Raw genomic sequence first — 22,690 nt, 5'->3', positions numbered from 1 at the left:
CTTGCTCCCTCTCAGATGAAGACTTTACTCTTGAGGATATGGATTTCCACTCGTAGGAACCAGAGAACCGGACACCTGCTAACTTTTCCTTGACCTCACAGATAAATCTCCACCTCTGAGGAATGAAGACAGAACCAACCATCTCTGATCAACTCCCACAGGGACTTCTGTGTTGCAGTGGAATTTAAATGGATACTGATCACATTTGGAAGAATTGCAGCTGCTGGTCCAGGAGAAATTGTTCTGCATGTGCTTACAAAAAACTCATTTTAAAATCACTGACACATCTGCATTAAGGGGTTATCACCCCTACAGGAAGGACAGTGTTACTGGAGATGTGGCTAAAGGCGGAGTGGTTGTTTTCATTGATGACAGATGCCCTCCTGTCCCTTGTACTGTGACCATACAAGCAGTTGCCATGAAAGTTCTAGCACCATTTATCATCACGGTGTGCTCTTTACATCTTCCACCTAATGATCCTGTGGATGCAGATGCTTTGATGGAACTCTCCCAGGCACTCCCATGCCCATTTCTCCTTGTTTGGGGGGGGGGGGGGGGGTTCAGTGCACAGAATATGCTGTGGGGCTCAGCAACCACTTGCCCCAAGGGTTGAATTATCGAGCGACTTGTCCATTCTGTGAATATCTGCCTGTTGAACTTGGGTCAAATGACACTTTTTCCACAGCTACAGGGTCTTTCTCAACCACTGACCTTTGTTTTTCCTCCCCAGCTATTGTAGACTTGGTTCAGTCGGAAGTGGCTACAGGTTTACATTCTAGTGACCACTTCCCAATATGGATCTGTCTGCCCACTTGAACCGTGGTTGACAGGAGACCACGAAGATGGATGATTCAAAGAGCAAGATGGTTGCAGTACTATTGGCAGTCTATTTTTGAACAAAAGGATTGTGCACAGCAAACAGTGACCCACATCACTTCTGAGATCCAATGGGCTGCCGCAGATTCCCTCACCTGGTCTAGCAACCACCTCAGACAACAGACTGTACTTTGGCGGAATGACGTCCATTGATCGGCAATCGGAGCCAGATGAACAGCTCTGTGGAACTACAAACACCATCCATCTATAGAAAACCTTCCTGCCTTCAGATCTGCGAGAGCACATCCAAGGCGAGTGATAAAAGAATGGAAGAGGGGTTCCAGGAAGGAATTTATGTCTTCCATTAATCGGTCCATTCCCACTGCTCAAGTTTGGGATCCAATAAGCCGCATTTCAGGCAAAGAGAGTGTATGTCTCTATCAGCCTTGTCAAGAAATGGGGTTATGGTGGACGCACCTAAAGATATGCCTCAGTTTTTAGCTGAACACTTTTTTACAATCACTGCGTCATCTAGACAAGCTCATGCATTTCAGATGTTCCTTTGGGCTGCAGAGATGAGGAAGCTCCATTTTTCCTCACATAATGAGGAAATCCATAATCTTCCATTCTCGATGTGGGAACTGAAACCAGCTCTGTCTGCGACTAGAGACACTGCTCCAGGATCTCCGAGATTCATTATGCCGTGCTCAGTCATCTGTGCCCTGAAGCGAAAGGACACCACCTCTCTTGTTTCAGTCAGATCTGGTTTGATGGACAGTACCCCACGGCTTGTAAGGAGACAATACTATTCAGTTATGGAAACCAGACAAAGACTGTAGCATCCCCAACAATTAATGGAGTGTAGACCTTAACAGATGCATGGGTAAGACTTTGGAACACATGTTCAATTGCAACCTCATCTGAATGCTTAAATCCCGAGCTCACCTGAGCCACTCCGAGTATGGTTTTGTGCTTACCATCCACCCTTGACAACTTAATTCATCTGGAGACGGTGATACAGGTGTCCTTACACTGAAACCATTTGGTTTGTGTGTTTTATGACCGTGAAAAAGCATACAGCACCACTTGGAGGTACAGCATCCTTTGCCAACTTCAGTAATGGGGACTATGTGGACGTCTGCCACTTCTTATCCAGTTCTTATCCAGCTCTAGGACTGGTGCTTTTGATATCACGTTGGTGATGCCTTGTCCAACTGCTATGTTCAAGAGAGTGAAGTCACCCAAGGCAGTGTACTCAGTGTCACATTGTTTGCCATTGCTATCATCGGCATTTCCTCTGCAGTCAGGAGCCCTGTCTGGTGATCTTTGTTTGTGGGTGACTTCGCAGTCTTCTACTCTTCCTCTGATATTACAGTGATGATGAGGTAACTATGACTGATCATCAGGAGGCTAGAAACCTGGCCCAAGACAACTGGTTTTCGGTTCTCACCAGAGAAGACTACATGTGTCAGTTTTAACCATGCTCGTAAAAGTTTTAACCAACCAGTGCTCACAATGGGGGACAATATCTTACTTTTTCAGGAAAATGTGCACTTTTTGGGTTTATTATTTGAATGGAAATTAACTTGGCCCCCACACCTAAAAGACCTATGGACAATGGGATTCCAGTCATTGAATGTTTTTAAATACCATAGTGGAAAAATATAGGAAGCTGACAGGTCCCGTCTCCTGAAGCTTTATAGAGCATTTGTTCGATCATGTGTAGATTATGGCAGCATGGACTGTGGATCAGCTCATATTTCATACCTCAAGGTGATAGATGCTGTCCACCACGAGGGCATTCGGATATCGACTGGAGCCTTTTGGGCCAGCCCAGTTCAGAGTCTGTATGTAGAGGCTGGTGAACAACCCCTTTGCATTCAGTGATGTATCCTTTTGGTTTTACAGGCACTGAAAATCTCAGTGTAACCTCAGTCATTGGCATTTAGTGTAGCAGTCCAACCCAACTTTGAATGGCTGTTCAGGAATCGGGCCCATGTGATCAAGCCATTCAGGATATGTGCTACTGACTGTCTCAAAGATCTGGATCTATCAGGCATCTGAATACACAGCCAGGGATGGAACACATTGCCACCTGGTGTCTTCAGGGGCTGAAAGTGATTTTAAGCTTGTACTCCAGATTACGTTTTTACAACATCGTTTTCTTCCATTTTAAATACATAGCACAGTTTTATCATTCTGTTATGCAAATTGATCCCAGCAAGATATTGTCATAGGTTGCTCTGCTGTTTTCCCCGTATAGGGTTTTCAAAGTGTGTCTTGCGGAACAATTTACAAATTATGATGCGTAGTTACATGGCATTATGATGCCACTGGAGAGGATTCGCAGACATCACCATACAAGGTTACTTGTCTGTTCCAACTCACTCAGTGCACTACAAGCACTTCACCAAATGTGTACAATAGACCAGATGATTCAGCTGATCCATGACTCTTTAAAGCAGCTCCAGCACCATGGCAAGGGACTGGTCTTTTGGGGGCTACCTGGCCACCTCGGGATACAGGGAAATGACGTGGCCAACAAAATAGCTAAAGAAGCATGTCGAGATGGTGGATTCCACAAGCGTCTTATCCTGTTGCATACCATCTTCTCATTTTCTAACAGATGCATCATGTGTCAATAGGAGAGTGAATGGTTGAAGATGACAGAAAACAAACTGTGGTCGCTCAAATCGACCAAACAGTTATGATGGACTTCACGCCAGCCTCACCACCGGAAGGAGGTTCTGCCTACCAGGCTGTGCATTGGACATAGCTCTTTAGCACATTGCTTCTTCCTCCAGTGGTAGGATCCATCACTCTGTGAGGTTTGTAGTGTGCCACTTTCAGGTCAGCACATTTTGGCGATGTGTGTCTTATACACTCTGTCTCAATGGAGATCTGACCACCATCTTCATGTTTCCAGTGTTACAAGAGTGGTGAAATTTTGTGAACTGTCAGGCCTCAAACCTAAATTGCTGGGGAAGGGAGGCAGACTTTAATTCATTAGAAACTGGTCCACATGTGGGGACAGCCTTTATCCCCATCTGTGAGATCGGCATGCTGACTTTTCGTCAGAGCACTGATGTCCATGACGTTGAGCATCCCTCACCTAAAATAATCAATATCATCATCATATTCGTCAGGTGAATGAAAAACCAACTTCTCTCTCTGCACATAATTAATTTGTATCCAGAAAACTGATAAGGGTTTCTGCTATCACAGAATTATACTGCTCACTGAAATACTGCAAAAAATGAGACAAATTAGAAATTAAGTACTTAATTCAGAACATTCTAAGTACCATACCAGGAAACTGACTGGTTCTAGGTGCCAGTAAGAAAGTTATTACAAGTTGATTCCTTCAAAGAAGAAAACAGCAACCAGTTACTGGTAATAATGCAATTTATTTACACTATTAGTGCTGTTACCAGTTTCGAACCAACAGATTCATATTCAGACTGTTGTTCAGTTTACGAAGGCATGCTGAAAAGTAATGCCTCCAAGTTTTTTTATGTGAACCCTCTTAAAGATTTTAAATAAAACAAACTTGAGTAACATTGCATGTCATTAATCTTCATGTCTGCATATTTATTTCTCGACATATGCTATTAGTGTCATTGCAAATTTTGGAGACAAGCACATCAGTAAGTTAGCTTACCATGCATATTTTCATTCGTTGCTTTCTTACAGAATCATCTTTTGGGGCAATTCATCACTAAGAAAGAAGGTATTTATTGCACAAAAACGTGTTATCAGAATAATGTCTGGGGCTCATCCAAGATCATCTTGTAGACAATTATTTAAAGAATTAGGGATATTGCCAGTAGCTTCACAATATATATACAGCCTAATGAAATTTGTTGTTAGTAACCCAGATCACTTCAGAATTAATAGCACAGTCCACAGCTACAATACTAGGAGACAGGGTGACCTTCACTACCGTTCATTGAATATGACATTGGCACAAAAGGGGGTGAATTATACTGCCTCAAAGATTTTTGGTCAATTGCCAAACAATATGAAAAGTCTGACCGACAACCAATTGGCATTCAAAAGTAAGTTAAGGGAATTCCTGAATGACAACTCCTTCTACTCCATAGATGAATTTTTAGACATAGGCCAAAGAAATACAGTAAGCATTAACAATTGTACCGTATATAAGACTAACAATGATTATTTGGGATAAATGAATCTTGTGTACTTTGACACGTTCCACATCATTACGAAAGAATCGTGTTCATGATCCATGGAACAAGTAATATAACTAACTAACTAACTAGTTACCCTGACAGTTTACCAACTTCTCCCAATGAGAGACCAATTTGTTGATGACCCCCACTGTAGAATGTTTGACTTTGTTGATGGAGCCACAAACTCGCCTCTGTATACACCACTCTATCACTATCAAAATAATGTCAATGAAGGTGTTCTTTAAGTTTTGGAAACAGGTGAAAATTGGATGGGGAGAAGTCGAGACTGTATGGAGGATGATCAGTGACAGTGGACCCAAGGCACCGGATTGTTGCAGATGTTGCAGCACTTGTTTGTAGTCTGGCATCGTCACCATACACAACCTTCATTTTTCTATGGATTTCAATTGGAGGCATGTTTTCTGCAGTTGGAACCTCAATTACAGCATGCTGTTTCTCACCCACTGACATACCGGTAGTTACTTTACACACCATCAGGTTACACACAAAAATCCAGAGTCCACTTGTGACGGAGGGTTGTAACTTGCATCCCTGAAATGAGAAAGTCAGCTGAGTAATATGCATGACTTGTAATACCTCAACTGAAATGGAGAACAGATAAAAAATTCAGAAACATTTCTTTTACACACACCCTTGTTTATTGCATTTGTTGTTTACACTTGTTGTTGGCAGTTTTTCTCCAACAAATAATGTAAACAACAACAAATGTAGTAGAAACATAAACAGCCATCTGAAAATGAGTCCGTTGGGCCGAAACTGTTAACTGTACTATTTGGGAAAATGAATAGCATTATTGCTGTTTTCTTCTTTGCGGGAATCAACTTGTATTTTGGTCTCGAAAAATGTCGGTTGTCGGAAAAATAGTGGGAAGAAAGTTTTTGTTCCAAGTGTCATTAATATGTTTAGTTTGTGATAATACAAATACAGAAATTCAGCATTAGGCTTTTAACTAAGGACTGTAGTCAACAAAAATCATTTCTCATAAATATTAAATTTTGGAACTTGAGAGCAAAGCTCAGCTTGGCATAAAGACCGTGCAACATCTACTATTGCATGTTTGAAAGAATCTTTTTCTTGGTTTGGCACCTGGATCAAGTGTAGGAAGATGCAGCAGAGTACCGAGAACACAGTAGCATTGGAAATTCATTTTTTTTGGACGAAAAAAATGACAGAACATTTTCCATTTACACTCTTCATTTAATGTCCTTGTGCCCTGTATCACATAAACGTGCTCAAGCAAATATACCCATGAATTTCAAATGTTTATTCACATTATGCATTCAAAAACTGAATTTTGAGCCTGAAAACACAGAAGCAGCCTCAATTATAGCCCTTCAAGGGTATTTTTTGGCGGAGCCAAATTCACAGCTGGAGCAATCTTTGTGCAATGATTGATGTTGTTGGGAAGATTTTAAACTGAGTTGTGTTTACTGGAGTCACAGATTACTGAGTTGTGATGACAGTCTACAAACTAATTGTTAGGTTACCTCGCAAGCACATAGCTTTTTCCAGAAGGTTGTGAAAGAATTGTCATTTTCTGGGACATCACATGAATCAGATTAGATTATGCATCTGGAAATGACTTGTAGCTTAGTGTGTGCAGCTGTTATTTAACAATTTTGAAGGGTGTTGCTAATGCTTTGACAAACAGGCAAATGGCAGATGTGTCTCTTCTCATTTACCTGACCCATTTATCCTTTTACATGTTTTCAAAGTTTCTCACAAACCATCCCAGATGAATGCCACTGTTGTTCCCACATAGTGTAATGTTTATGATTATCAGAAAGAAGACTCCTTCATCATTTAAGAACTAATTTAGATATTAATTTTCACAAGCAGTTAAGCATTAGTTACATTCCTGTATTTTTATCTCCTTTACAAAACGTTTGTGCGTGTCTATTTTAATCCACAATAAAGTTCAATATGTTATTCTTTTGGTTGTCAGGAAGGTGTGGACTTAAAATTTGATCCAGATGAGAGAGTGGAAGAGTCTTCAACAAATATAATGGATAGGTGGATTCTATCTTTCACATATTCATTAATCAAGTTTGTGAAAAACGAAATGGAGCACTATAGGCTTTATACAGTTGTTCCTCGCCTCATCAAGTTCATTGATAATTTGACCAACTGGTATGTGCGTATGAACAGGAAGCGACTAAAGGTGAGTAAGAGATGCTTTACTTGGAAAGTGGTGGTGTTGTGTCCCAGTTCAATTCAGTATCTCTCTATTAGTTACCTAATTTAAATATCTGATCTTCAGCATTCTTCTGCCACACTACATTTCAAAATCTTCTATTTTTTCCTTGTCTAAACTGTTGAACGTCCACATTTCATTTCTGCTCCGGACAAATACATTCAGGAAAGACTTCATAAAGGCATGTGTCTGCTATCAAATAATTTCTGCAAGTACTTGCTAAAGCGATTACATTAGAGCAAAAATTTGCACATGTCTACTTTCGCAAGTTGCTTGGGCAAGTGAATTTGAGGAACTTGCTGCAAGTACTTGCAAAATTATTTCCACCAGTGATGATGTACGGTGGCCAAGTGGAAGTTTACAGTGTAGTGCTTAAAAGCCAGAGCAGCTGCCACCATTGTTTTATTATCATTATTATTATTGTTGTTGTTGAATAATAATTGTAGTGAGGGCCATTGCATGCCAAGTGGTCTAATTTTGGAAAAAGTTCCCACATGACCATCACGGATTTTGCTGAAATTTTGTGTGAACATTGACATGTGTTCCCAGTTAACATTGGTAAAGTTTTACCCTCGCCAATTAAATACTTACAGAGATATAGTCATTTGTTTGGCCCCGTAGCGCACCTATCAACAATGCTGCTGCGAGTTTTCGGCAACTTTGAGACACAATATTTCTGGGAATATTTTCTTGAAAGAAACAAAACTTGTCCATCTTGTACTACTTTTTGCTCACTCTTAAACAAAAAAAATTCCTGACCAATTTTCATATGGATAATTTGAAGTAAAGTCAGACAAAAAAGGTACACAATCAAAAAATATGCTGTTTAATTTTTCATATGTCAGGGAGTAATTGTAGTATAAATGTGAGATTTTGCATGTGTAAACTTACCAATACAAGGTTGTAGAATAACCATAGTTTACAAATTGAAGACAAAGTTGAAGATTTTTCTAAAAATGCCAAAAATGCCAACTGTTTTCATTTGAAAGACCATGTTCTAAACCATCTAAAAAACTATATTTCTTTTTGCAGTGCAAGCATATAAGACCCTAAAATGCAATGATAAGGTGAAGCCGAAAAAACAGTTGCTAGAAAAAAGTGTGAAGTTAAGCCATTTATATCTCTGAAAGTAACTGCAGGATAAATGTGAAACTTTGCTTGAATAAACTTACCAAAGCAAGGTCTTAAAAATATTAATTTTCATTCACGTAATTCTTTTCAATATTTGCCAAAAATAGGTATATATGGCCCACTTTTACAAAAAGGAATCCTCTGTATCCTCTTTTAAACCATTTTCATTAGAAGGAATATGTTATAAACCACCTAAAAACTAGATTTGATTTTATAGTTCAAGCAATTAAGGCCTGGAAAAAGATGACTAGTTTTAGGTGCATTGAAAATGGGCCCATGTTCTGCTGGTACTCAAATTAAATCCAACATCTTTCATTATGTTCTACAATTGTTTAGTACTGTGTGGAAGATATCAAAAGTTCTGATTACTAGCAAACTGCAAATAAGTAGTCTCTTTTGTGTTTTTAAACATCTCTACAGCATTCAACTCTACAAAATTCTTTGAATAAAAAATTGAAGTGGCTAAGAATCCAATAAAGAGAATAGTTTTCTCTTTTTTGTGGTAGTAACAGTTCGAGCTAATCACATCTGTAAAATGTAATTTTTTAGGTTCGTTTGTGACAAAATTTCTTTTCAAAAAATGTCATGAGTGACATCTGGCCAACAGTGTTGTTTCCCTCATGACATTCTACAGTAATGAAACCCTTAAAAAAATTCAAGTAGCTTGAAGTAAACCTAAGCTTAGGACCCTAAAAAAGAGACCTTTTCTAGCTTTCGCACCTGATGCTTAAAGAATTTTATCAGGCTTGGGAACATGGGGTAAAGATATCCACCTTTGGCTGCTGTTTCACAGCTGTCAGGCATGGCCCCTGTGGTGATGGTGATGCTGGTTTTGTCACTTTAAAAGGTATCAGCAGTGTTTAAGCAACCATGTACCATAATAGCACAGTTATATAATTCTCCTCTGTACACCAGTGTTCCACATAAAGCACAAACTGTGCTGACTCAAAATATGCTATACCTTAAACCAGAGTGAAACTAGCGCATCAGTAGCATTTCACAATAAAGAGACATACTAATGATGCTCTTTAACATGAGTCAGTTCAAAAAAATTTCAGGAAGACTGCTGCGAACTTGTCGCACAATGTGACAATGTGTAAATCATGCCTATTTATATGATGTGTGCTGGAGCTGTTATGCAGTAATTATACTACCATGATCTCCACTGTTGAATTGTGTAGTTTATAACCAGTTTGATTCTGTAACATACTGAAATATCTCCACTGAGTCATGATGAAAGACACTCCTTTTTTTAAAATTTTGCATGTTCTTCAGACTTTATCTCACTTCCAGTCATCAAGACCTTTGATATTACCTTCCACAGATAGTACTCAATGATTGAGGAACATAATGAAAGATGCCAAATTTGAGTAGCAATGGAGTGATGGCCCAGTGTCATTTTTTAAGATACTTATATGCTGACATTGCAAAAACTTTTTTTGAAAAATTGTCAACTTTGCCCTCAATTTCTAAACTATTGGAAAGAAATAGGAGAACAAAATTTTACATGCTACAACATTGTATTGCTAATTCTGTATGTGCAGAGTTTGTCTTATCAAGGAGTTGTTTCCAGACATATAAAAAGCTAAATTTCACATTTTTTGGGGTGTCTACTTTACGAACAAGTTTGCTTCAAATTATTCATATGGAAATTGCTCAGGAAATTTCTTTTTTATTATTTTATTAAGAGAGTGCAAAAAGTTGTACAAGGTGGCTTATTTTTATTTCTTTCAAGAAAATATTGCCAGAGATATTATGTCTCTAAGTTGCCAAGAACTCACGGGTGCACTGTTGATAGGTGGGCTATGGGGTCAAACAAATGACTACATCTCTGGAAGTATTGGATTGGTGATTGTGCAACTTTACCAATGTGTATTGGGAACATGTGCAGATGTTCATATAAAATTTCATCAAAATCTGTGAGGGGAATGTGAGAACCCCTAGACCAGTTGGCATGGAGTGACCCATTAACAATAATTTAAGAAGAAATAAGTGTCTGGGTGAAGTAATGGATACAGAGGCATGCATATTTAAGGTTTCAAGGACTGTTGTACAATCAAGTATTCCAAAACAGGATACAAAAGTGTGTTAAGCTAAATCACCAAGAAATCACCTTCTAATTACTCTTGAATTTCTAGACATGGTATTTATTAATTTTATTACAAATTTAAAGCATTTACATTTAAGTTAAATTTTTAAAAAATCAGCTAAAATTTTTAGACACCCAAGCCTTCCACTTCCGCTTTTGGTGAAACAAAGTAAGCGGCAAATTCATTTCCCACTTCTTTCACTGGCTGTGGGCTATTATGTATTTTTAGGGGTTCCAATGTTCATTTGTTTCAGTTCACTTGTGTCTGTGGCATTCTCCTTTCTGTTATTGACATTTTCATACTGATAATGAACATAGAACACTTAGTCAAGTTTGAAAATCACACTCAACAGCTGACAAGTTCAGCAAGTAATTGCAGCAACATGCAAGAGACTGTTTCCACAAACTACTGCTTCTTTAATTCGACAAAACTTGCGAAAGTCAACTTGCTGGCACAGTTTTTATGTCAAAGAACTTGCAGGAATAAATTTTACAGGTGACTTCAGGAAGTTCAGTTACTAATGGCCACATTCCTTAACACTTAAATATCTATTCAATGCCAACAAATTTCTCTTGTTGTATATACATGATTTTCTTGCTATTGCCCATCTGCAAATTGACTTTCCTATTTTAGCCCTCACCAGTTAATTTTCTGCCCAAATACTGCAAAAGAATGAAGGAGCTGTGTGAGAACTCAGGAAAGTGCTTGTAGTAAAAACATGAGTATTGTTTCTAGTCAATGATATGTCCACTTTAGTTTGCATTCATGGTTCCAAAAATCAACAAAAAATTAATGGTATTTTTGAATGAAATTGGAGAGAAGCAAATCCCATTCTACTACTTTCTTTACACTTTAGTTTTCTTTTCACTTTTTCTATTTGAATATCTTCTGTTGCCTTGAAATTTAAATTTTTATTGTCTACCACTGATGTATAGACTCTTCAAATTTTGTCACATACTTTTCTTACTAAAAATCATAACATTGATTGTATTTCTGTACTAATAACTTGAATCACACACACATCAGAATGACATACCATATTTACCCGATTATAAGACAAGGCTTTTTCCCCAAATTGTCATTCTAAAAATACGGGGTCGAGATCAAACTATTGCCGCTGAGTTCAACATTTTTGCATTGTTTAATGATTAATATAGAGGTCATCTTACATTCACACAGGAAGCTCTGTATTGAAGTTTTGTGCAGATTTATTTTGAACAGTTGCGAAGGGTAGGACATATCGAACAATTCGAGATTTCCTGATATGCTAAAGTGCTCGATACGGTATCTACTTTGCTTGAACAAACACATGAAATTTGACTTGTGGCACTAGTGCAAGGGATATGTGAGAAACTATGAGCTAATTACTACAATGGTATAAAGCTCTGCTTAAAAACTGATAGTTTTATGAAACATGGGAGGTAATAACATTAAATTCTATCTACTTAAAAAAAAACTTTTATTGTATATGAACTGGATTGCAATAAATGTTCTCATACATGTTTGGATACTGTATATGTACATTTATGCTGTTTTTTAAATAAATTTAACAATCAAAGGAGACAATCTTTGCCTTCAAAAACCATTAGTTGATTCTGAACCAAAATCAACATTTTATTTGGCTGTGAGACACTGAAATGATTTGCTAAGGGGCTGCAAATGAGAAATTGGGTTGGTGTAAATGTTAGAATACTGGAGAAAATTGAAACCATTTTTAATCAGCTATAGAAGAAGATGATGGCATCCAGATGAAACAAGAAGGCAAATTATCTTCTAGAATGAAATGTCTAAACTGACTGTAAGTGTTCTTGCAAGAATAAATTACAGTGGAAAGACTCGTTGTGGGGATAGTACAGACAGGCGTGTCTAGATCATGGGATGAATGAAAGATCAATAATAATTGGACTGAATAGTGATTGCAATCTTTTAGTTATGTATTAGTTGCTGTTTGTACATACAACCTGCACCCTAGATGATGATTCACTGTTGCTCAGGCACAACACTATGGAAAGTTAGAAGGGGGTCAGTGACCCAGATTGACTGAGAACTATGAGTGTGAGGAGGGGAGTGTTAGCTGGAAGAAATTTCGTCATGCAGCCAGCCATGAGAATGTATGCTGTGTACTTTGGCCTTTTAAGAACATCTACCATGATTAAACTGCAGTTTTCCTGAATCCATTTTCACTCTGAATCAAATTGACTCCAAAATTGGACAAATACTCAACAATAGCATACGTGTCTGCAGGTAAAGTCTAGGTGGGGGGGCCAGTGGCGTACTTAAGTGTTTTATGCAGCGATGTTGTCAACGGTCACTATGAGGTATGAATTGAATGATTGGGGGTGTGTCAGCCGCTGGTTCTACACATCCATTGACATTGGCTGGCAGACAATGTGTTCGGAAGCAATAGACATTGTAACATTTGTGAGTCGGTATAGAGGGACAATCTACTATATGTTGAAAAAAAAAGGCTGTGTTCTCCTGTTCCACAGTAACCAAAACCACAGAAATCACAACGTATTTGGAAGAAACAGCCAAATATTAATGACAACAGAGATATAACTTTCAAAACCGCCCTGTCAGGATGACGACAACGATGATTAAAAATGGTGATACCACATTTGAGAGCTAAGTAAACAAAAACGCAAGCGAAGATAGAAATTAATGTAAACAATTTATTTTTGTTTTATTTTATTTCTCCTTGTATTGTCGAAACATAGACAATTAATAAATGGCATGTTAGAGTAGGTATAATGTTAACAGTTCGTAATTGTGATTAGTCAGAATACGTTAAAAAATAAATTTGTCTTGAGGAGCCTCTTAGAAAGAAAGGGGGTCATCTTATACTCGGGTAAATACGGTACTTTAAAGATTACCAATAACAAATTAGTTGTCAGTTGCTTTGTAATTTCATGGTATGATTTTTCAGGGAGCTTTTGGAGTAGAAGAGTGTACAGGTGCCTTGAATGTGCTCTTCACTGTCCTTTTGCTGATGGTTAGAATAATGGCACCATTTACACCATTCATTACAGAAACAATGTACCAAAATTTAAGAAGGGCACTAAAGAAACAGAACTTTGAAGGCTGTGATAATACAGAAAGTGTACATTATCTTCCTTTTCCCAAAGTGAGGTGAGTGGTTTTCCATGATTTTTATGGCTGTGATTCACTGTTACAAACTTGAGATCTAGTTTATTTCTGTGCTCTTTTTCAAATGAAGTGAGAGATTTCAGCATAATCAAAACCTGTAAATACAATCAAACTTGAGTGAATTTATGTGCCTCAGAAGTTATAGATGGCAGTTTAGAAGATTGGTACCATTCTCAAATTAAGAGGGTCAGTCAGAAAGTAATATCTCCTATTTTTTATTGTCTGTAAATAAAGTTTAAGTGAAAAATTTGAATTTGGCACTAATTATGTAAAGCTTCTTCTCCGAGCCACTGAGGTTGTACCTTCCTTTATAAACAGATGCCAGTACTGCAGTGACTTACAAAATGGCTGATATTTATGTGTATATTAGACAGTGTTCTGTAATAAATTCCTGAGTGCAGGAGGTGTAACACCCATTCAAATTCACGCAAGGCTGCAAAATGTGTACAGTGATGCAACTCTGAATACTAGCACTTTTAGGTGATGGGTTTGTCACTGTAATGAAGCTGAAGGGGAGGCAGGGTTTGCTGATGAAGCGCGGATAAGCAGGTAATGACTCCGCATGACATTCATTGAGTTGATGACATCATGCAAAGTGACTGCAGATGATTTGTGTTGAATTACTTCCCTCAGTAGAAGCAGTGTCATGATGATCATTCAACAACTAACTTGGATACCAAGGAATGCTAAGCGGCTAGAGTAGAGACAAGAAAAACAATTGCCTGTCAACTCTTGCTGTGCTTCCATTTAGAGGGAGAGAAGTGTCTGGAAAAAAAGTGACTGGAGATGAAACATAGGTTAATTTTTCTGAAACAGAATCAAAGAGGCAGTCAATGGAATGGCATCACAGAAACTCGCTGATGAAGAAAAAGTTCAGAACTTAAGATCGGCAGGGAAAGTTATGGCTACACTATTCTGAGATGCTGAGGGTGTGATTACAATTGTGTGTTTGATATTTTTAAAGCAGAGATGCACAATAAATTCCGTTTAATATGTCAGAACCATCAAACAAGTAACTTAGGTCTTCAGTGAGTTTGCCCAACAAAAACTGTGATGGATGTTGTTCTTTTGCAGTACAATGTGAGACCACACACTAGTTGTCACAATTGGATGGGAAGTCTCGCCTCATCCCCCATCCAGCCCTAACCTGGCACCATCAGACTTCCAGATGTTGGGGCTGTTCAAAGCAGTTCATTGTGGTACACACTTTAAAGATGAGGAGGTCATGAAAATGTCTGTGCATCAATGGCTGTGGAAGCAGGACTGTGCGTTTTACTTTACTGGCATACATGCTATTGTTAAAAGATGGACCAAAACTGTGTCAGTGTGATAGTTGCATTTGAAATTCTTGAGACACACACACACACACACACACACACACACACCGAGAGAGAGAGAGAGAGAGAGAGAGAGAGAGAGAGAGAGGGGGGGGGGGGGGGCAGCAGTAGAAAGTCCAGCGTTATCATCTCATCGTGAAGTACATTTAATATTAATGATGCACATAACTGAACATATACAAATAAAAACATACAATTAATGTGGTACAATAATGGAAAGTCCTAATAGAGCACGCACAAGTGTTTTCCCTCACACACACTTTAACTGCTGTGATGTGAATTGAATTGATATGGAACCTAAACATCTGTTCATTGTACAAGCACTGTTCAGTGGTGAGTTATCCTTTATATGAGAATACAGCATACTGCCTATTCCCAGTGCCCCACCAGGTTGTCATTTGAGACAAATTATTTTTAAGTGTTCAGATGTTGTTTTATACACCAGTGCTGTCAAGTATGGCCAAAACATGTAAATCAAGTTTAAAGTTGCAGCTCAATAACAGTCACTGATCACAGTCTTGTGAATTTCATGGCAATTGCCATATGATTACTTTATGTAGTCACAGAATTAATAAGCAGGAAATATGATCGGAACAAATTCCCCATTTCAACCACGTATCACTGAACTTGTGTATTGCAGGAACCATGACATTCTAACAACTCGAGGAGGACCCCACACCAAAGAGGCAGAAATTGGTGAGGAAATGCAAAGGTTAAATAAGTAGAAAATCTCTACAGGAAGGAGCTTGCAGTACAGATTAAGTAAGCCTTCTGATAATTTGTTTTTCAATGGCAATTAAAACTCTTCCAAAAATGTTATATTGCCAACCTACACTTTCCTCCAGTTCACTGCACTGCACTATGCCCAGCATTATTTTCACTACAGATGTTCACCATTTAGTGATGCTAAAAATAATAAAGTGGTGCCAACGAGACAGGCAGCAAAAACAATGTGCCTTGCATATCACATGACTGGCGCTGATGCTGATGTGTGACTCTCACCGAGCATGGCCGTTTGAAGCGTGTGCAGATCCACACAATGGAAGGTAAAGTGTCTACATCCAGTAGCTTAAACACTGTAAAGAGGGGGTAATTGATTAGAGCTCCCAAAATAAAAAAAAAGAAAATAAAAAAAACTGAGCTTCACATACATTAAATCATTGTACAGAGGAAAAGTAGTATGGAGGAAAATTTGGCATAGTGTATATGGGCATTTAGTTAGGACCAAAAAAATGGACATAATATAGAGGAATGTTATGAAGAGGTAACAACTATCATTATTGCTACTGGTTTTATAGTGTTTACTCACCAAGCAGCGGCAGAACGCACACTTAAGACTGTTGTGACTGGCAAGCTTTCAGAGCCAGTGGATCCTTCTTCAGGCAGAAGGGTTGAAGGGGAAGGAAGGAGGGTGAAGGAAAATGACTGGAGAGGTGTAGGAAAAGGGGTAGATTTTGGGAAAGTCACCCAGCACTACGGATCAGGAACGGCTTATCGTACGGGATGAGAAGAAAAGACTGATTGTTGGGGACTGTGTCAGACAAGATTTGAAAACCTTCGAGCTTAAAAGTGGGAGGCAGGATAATATGCAAGAAAGAGATAACTACCAAAACATTGTACAAAAGTTAATAAGAGTGTGAAGCTAAGTACATTGTACGTAACAGAGGTGGGAGGGAGTGGTGAAAAATAGACGGGAAAGACAATGAAATATGTAGTAAACTAAAACGGAGTGAAGCAAAGACTAGTTACAGTGAAGAAAAGTTGAGACAGAAGAAATTAATGTAAATTAAGGCCAGGTGGGTGGCGACAACCAAGGACATGTTGTTGTGCTAGTTCCCATCGGCAGAGTTCTGAGAAACTGGTGTCTGGGGAAAGAACCAGATGGCGTGTGTGGTGAAACAGGTGCCGAGGTCACAAATGTCATGTTATAGGGCATACTCTGCAACAGGATATTACGAGTTGCCAATATATACCCTCCACTTATGGTCATTCACCCTAACTAATAATTTGGTGGTAGTCAAGCTGATGTTGAAGGCTGTACAGTGTTTACATAATGGCTGGTATATGACGTGTCATTTTGCAGGTGGCTCTCCCTTTGATAGTATATGTTTTGCCAATTACAGGGCTATTATAGGTAGGAGGGTGCATAGGGCAAGTCTTGCAGCAGGGACTGTCACAGGGTTAGGAGCCATGGGGTAGGGAGATGGATGCAGAGGGAGCATAGGGTCTGATAAGAATATGGCGGAGATTGGGAGGGTGACAGAAAGTTATTCTAGGTGTGGTGTGCAAAATTTTAGACAGAATGGATCTCATTTCAGGGCATGATTTTAGGAAGTCATGGCCCTGTCGAAGTAGCTGATTAACACATTCCAGACCAGGATAATACTGTGTCACCAATGGTGTGCTCCGAAGCTGTTTTGTGGTGGGATCAGCAGTATCAGGATTGAATGTGATGGCCGGGAGATCTGCTTTTTAACTAGGCTGGTGGGGTAATTATGTGCAGTGAAGGCTGAGGTGAGAGTGGTGGTGTATTGCTGTAAAGAGTTTGCATCCAAGCAAATATGTTTGCCTCAGATGTCAAGGCTGTATGGGAGGGAACGTTTGACATGGAAAGGATAACAACTGTCAAAGTGTAAGTATTGTTCTTTGTTGGTAGGTTTAATGTGGACAGAAGTTTGTAGCTGGCCTTCATTGAGTATGAGCGAGGAAAGTGGCATGGGATATGGAATAGGACCATGACGCGAAAGAACTTGCCCCCCTTCTAACAGCCGTGTACCGCAAGTCTCTAGAGGAACGGAAGGTTCCAAATGATTGGAAAGAGCACAGGTAGTCCCAGTCTTCAAGAAGGGTCGTCGAGCAGGTGCACAAAACTATAGACCTCTATCTCTGACGTCGATCTGTTGAAGAATTTTAGAACATGTTTTTATGTTTTTTGCTCGAGTATCATGTCGTTTTTGGAAACCCAGAATCTACTCTGTAGGAATCAACATGGATTCCGGAAACAGCTATCGTGTGAGACCCAACTCGCTTTATTTGTTCATGAGAGCCAGAAAATCTTAGATACAGGCTCCCAGGTAGATGCTATTTTCCTTGACTTCCGGAAGGCGTTTGATACAGTTCCGCACTGTCGACTGATAAACAAAGTAAGAGCCGATGTAATATCAGACCAGCTGTGTGGCTGGATTAAAGAGTTTTTAGCAAACAGAAAACAGCATTTTGTTATCAATGCAGAGACGTCTACAGACAAAGTAACCTCTGGTGTGCCACAGGGGAGTGTTATGGGACAATTGCTTTTCACAATATATATAAATGACTTAGTAGATAGTGTCGGAAGTTCCATGCGGCTTTTTGCGGATGATGCTGTAGTATACAGAGAAGTTGCAGCATTAGAAAATTGTAGGGAAATGCAGGAAGATCTGCAGCGGATAGTCACTTGGTGCAGGGAGTGGCAACTGACCCTTAACATAAACAAATGTAATGTATTGCGAATACATAGAAAGAAGGATCCTTTATTGTATGATTATATGATTGTGGAATGATTTGAAGTGTAATGATCATATAAAATTGTTGGTAAGGCAGGTGCCAGGTTGAGATTCATTGGGAGAGTCCTTAGAAAATGTAGTCCATCAACAAAGGAGGTGGCTTACAAAACACTCGGTCGGCCTATACTTGAGTATTGCTCATCAGTGTGGGATCCGTACCAGATCGGGTTGACGGAGGAGATAGAGAAGATACAAAGAAGAGCGGCGCGTTTCGTCACAGGGTTATTTGGTAACCGTGATAGCGTTTCGGCGATGTTTAACAAACTCAAGTGGCAGACTCTGCAAGAGGCGCTCTGCATCGCGGTGTAGCTTGCTCGCCAGGTTTTGAGAGGGTGCGATTCTGGATGAGGTATCGAATATTTTGCTTCCCCCTACTTATACCTCTTGAGGAGATCATGAATGTTAAATTAGAGAGATTCGAGCGCGCACGGAGGCTTTCAGGCAGTCGTTCTTCCTGCGAACCATACGCGATTGGAACAGGAAATGGAGGTAATGACAGTGGCATGCAAAGTGCCCTCCGCCACACACCATTGGGTGGCTTGGGGAGTATAAATGTAGGTGTAGATGTGAAATTTAAATGGGAGAAGATATTCAGAGATTTCAGGAATTTTAGCAGGTCATCCTCACCATGAGTCCCTATGGTAAATGTCATCGGTGTATCTAAACCAAATCAGGGGCTGAACACGTACGGATCCCAGGAAAGCCTCTCCAAGTGACCCATGAAAAGATTGGCATAGGAAGGAACCATCTTGGTTCCCATGGTCGTACCCCTGATCTGTTTGTATGTCTGCCCCTCAAAGATGAAGCAGTTGTTCTTAAGTATAAAGTTGATTAAGGTGAGTAAGAAGGATGTCATAGGTTTGGAATCAGGTAGGCACTGACTGAGGAAATGTACAGCAGCAGCAGCAGACAGACCATGTATGTGGAGAATATTTGTATAGTGGGAGGTGACATCAGTGGTGACAAGCAAGGTGTGTGGTGGGAGTCGGACGGGCACAGATTTCAGACGATCAATTAAATGGTTGGTATCTTTGATGTAGGAGGGGAGTTTTTGTACTATGGGTTGCAGGTGTTGATTAACTAAGGCAGGCATACATTCGGTGGGTGCTTTGAAGCCAGCATCCATAGGACGGCCTGGATATTTGGGTTTGTGGATCGTAGGATGAAGGTAAAAGGTGGGGGTGCATGGTTTGGGTGGGGGTGAGTAGTTCTGTGGATTAAGGTGTTGGTCCTTGTGAGGGGCCTGAGGTTTTAAGGAGAGATCGCAGATCAATTTGAATCACAGGGATGGGATCTGGATGGCAGACACTATATGTAGAGGTGTCAGGCAGCTGGCGTATATCTCCACTAACATACTCCTTTCGGTCAGCTACTACAGTGGTAGATCCTTTGTCTGCTGGGAGGATAATGATGGAGTCATCAGCTTTTAGGGAATGTAGAGGCTGGAGTTCTGCAGAGGACAGGTTAGAGTTGTGAGGCAATGCTGGATGTGAGGAATTCTTGGAAGGCTTGGAAATGATGATTTTGAGATAGTGGTGGTGAATCAAGTTGGGATCATGATATGAACTGTTCAAGGCAGGGTTCAGTGTCAGATTTGCCAGCACGATCAAATGCAGGTGTAGGGCTAAAAGTGAGGCCCTTAGGGAAAGGGGGGGGGGGGGGGGCAGGAGGAAATATTGCTTTATATGAGAGGTTAAGGACACTTTACTGTTGTAACTGGTTCGTGGGATTACGGGCTATTCTTGGTCTGGGAGGCAGTGGTGAAGGAGTTGATGTTAAGGCGGTTGGCCTATTTCGGTTTGTAGGGGAGTGGTGGTGGTTGATGGTGTGGCTGTTCAGGGCACTGCAGAGGGACAGTAAGGGAAATACCCCTGTTCAGGTAGTTTAGGAGAAGGTGGAACAGCTTTTTGAGGTGAAGTCTGGCATGTTGTTGCAGTTTGAAATTGACTTGGCAGATGATGCAAGGTGGTACAGTGATTAAGACACTGGGCTTACTTTCAGTAGCAACAGGATTGCTATTGCTCTAAATCTCTTCATATAATAGGCTTGATGGTTACTTTAATGGGTAACAGCTGCTTTCTTTTACCAGCTCTACCCAACTGAAGGGGAAAAAATGCAGAGGAAAGGTAAACACTTGCCAAGTAATTGAGATGCTGAGCATTTAAAGAAGCACATAAACAAGACTGATTAAACACACACACACACACACACACACACACACACACACACACACACACACACACACAGAGAGAGAGAGAGAGAGAGAGAGAGAGAGAGAGAGAGAGAGAGTGAGTGTGTGTGTGTGTGTGCTACATTGTCATAGCACTACAAGCGTGATCTCCATCCTACCTCTCCACCCCCCCACCCAAGAAAAATTGGCCAGATTTTAAATTGTAACCTTTATTTTTGTCATTCCCAATTCCTAAAATACATTCACTAATGTGTAATATGACTGTTTGTAGTTGAGTGCACTTGCGGACTGCAGTTAACAGATGGGATACATTGTGACACTAGTTACTGGTAAATTCTCTTGCAGGTGATGAAAACGTTATCCATTATCTTAAGTACTGGGTTGACCAAAGGAACATCTGGTGCAGAGTTGCATATCCTATAGCCTTCCTCATATTGCAGATGTCCTACATCTACATACATACTCTGAAAGCCATCGCACAGTTTGTGGTGGAGGGTATGCTACAACACTACTAGTCATTTCCTTCCCTGTTCCACTCACAGGTAGAGCAAGTGAAAAATGACTGTCTATATTTCTCCATATGAGGTCTAATTTCTAGTACCTTATCTTCGTGGTCTCTGTGTAAAATGTAAGTTGGTGGCAGTAGGGTTGTTCTACAGTCGGCTTCCAATGCTAGTTCTCTAAACTTTCTCAGTAGGGTTCTTTGAAACAAATGTCTTCTTCCCTCCAGGGATGCTCACTTGAGTTCCTGAATCACATCTGCAATGCTTGCATGCTGATCAAACCTAATGGTAACAATTCTACCAGCTGGCCTCTGAACTGCTCCGATGTCTTTTTTCAATCTGACCTGCTGCAGATCCCACACACACTGGAGCAGTACTCAAGAATATGTTGCACTAGGGTCCTTATGTGGTCTCCTTTACAGATGAACCACACTTTTGTAAAGTTCTTCAAATAAACCTAAGTCGACCATTCACCTTCCTTACCACAATCCTCACATGTTCGTTCCATTTCGTATCTCTTTGCAATGTTGCGAACAGATATTTAAACAATGTGACCATGTCGAGCAGGACGCTACTAATGCTGTATCCTAACTTAAGGTTTTGTTTTTCCTACTCATCCACATTAATTTATATTTTTCTACGTTTAGGGCCAGCTGCCATTCACCACACGAACTAGAAATTTTGTGTAGGTCATCTTGTATCATCCTACAGTTACTGATCTTCTACATCTTCCTCTACACCACATCATCATCAGCGAACAACTGCACCTTGTCTGCCAGATCTTGTATGTATGTACAAAATAGTAACGGTCCTATCACAGTTCCTTGGGGCACCCCTGATGTTACCCGTCTCCACGAGGACAACATACTGGGTTCAGTTACGTAAGTGGTCTTTGAGCCAGTCAGATGTCTGGAAACACATTCCATACACTTGTACCTTCATTAACAGTCTGCAGTGGGTTACCAATTCGAATGGTTTTCGGAAATCTAGAAACGTGGAATCTGCCTGTTGTCCTTCATCCATAGTTCGCAGTATATCGTCTGAGAAAAGAGAAAGCTGAGTTTTGCACAAGCAGTACTTTCTAAAACGGCGCTGATTTATGGGCATAAGCTTTTTGGTCTCTAGGAAATTTATTATATTTAAACTCATAATATGCTTTAGGAGTCTCCAGCAAACCCATGTTAAGGATATTGGTCTGTAATTTAACAGGTCCATTCTTTTCCCCTCTGTTATACAGGAGTCACCTGTGCTTTTTCCAGCCACTTGGCACTTTGCGTCGGTGAAGAGATTCGCAAGAAATGCAAACTAAGTAAGGGGCCAGTGACGTAGAGCACTCTTTGTAAAACTGAATTGGTATTCCATCCGGACCTGGCAGCTTACTTAGTTTCAGCTGTTTCAGTTGTTTCTCTTTGCCAAGGATGCTTATTATTATGTCATCCATACTGTTAGTTTGATATTTTACGTACACTACAGGTATCCAGAAAGGTAATACACCATAATTCGTACGTGCATCTGAATATGTTCT

At 39.9% G+C, this 22,690-nt stretch overlaps 1 protein-coding gene across 2 annotated transcripts in view; it reads left to right on the top strand.

Moving 5' to 3' along the window:
- The window catches only part of LOC126299320 (isoleucine--tRNA ligase, cytoplasmic), a 173,465-nt gene that overhangs the window by 83,456 nt on the left and 67,319 nt on the right, over positions 1 to 22,690 (top strand). For both annotated transcript variants that reach the window (XM_049991146.1, XM_049991145.1), the window contains 2 exons: positions 6,976 to 7,191; positions 13,372 to 13,574. In XM_049991146.1, the coding sequence (XP_049847103.1) occupies positions 6,976 to 7,191; positions 13,372 to 13,574 (419 nt within the window). The remainder of the gene's footprint in view (positions 1 to 6,975; positions 7,192 to 13,371; positions 13,575 to 22,690) is intronic.

This window comes from Schistocerca gregaria, chromosome X (genome assembly GCF_023897955.1).
Source record: "Schistocerca gregaria isolate iqSchGreg1 chromosome X, iqSchGreg1.2, whole genome shotgun sequence".
In the NCBI taxonomy this organism is placed as follows: Eukaryota; Metazoa; Arthropoda; class Insecta; order Orthoptera; family Acrididae; genus Schistocerca; species Schistocerca gregaria.
The sequence above is the reverse complement of the archived record's forward strand: the minus strand, read 5'-3'. Positions and strand labels throughout refer to the sequence as shown.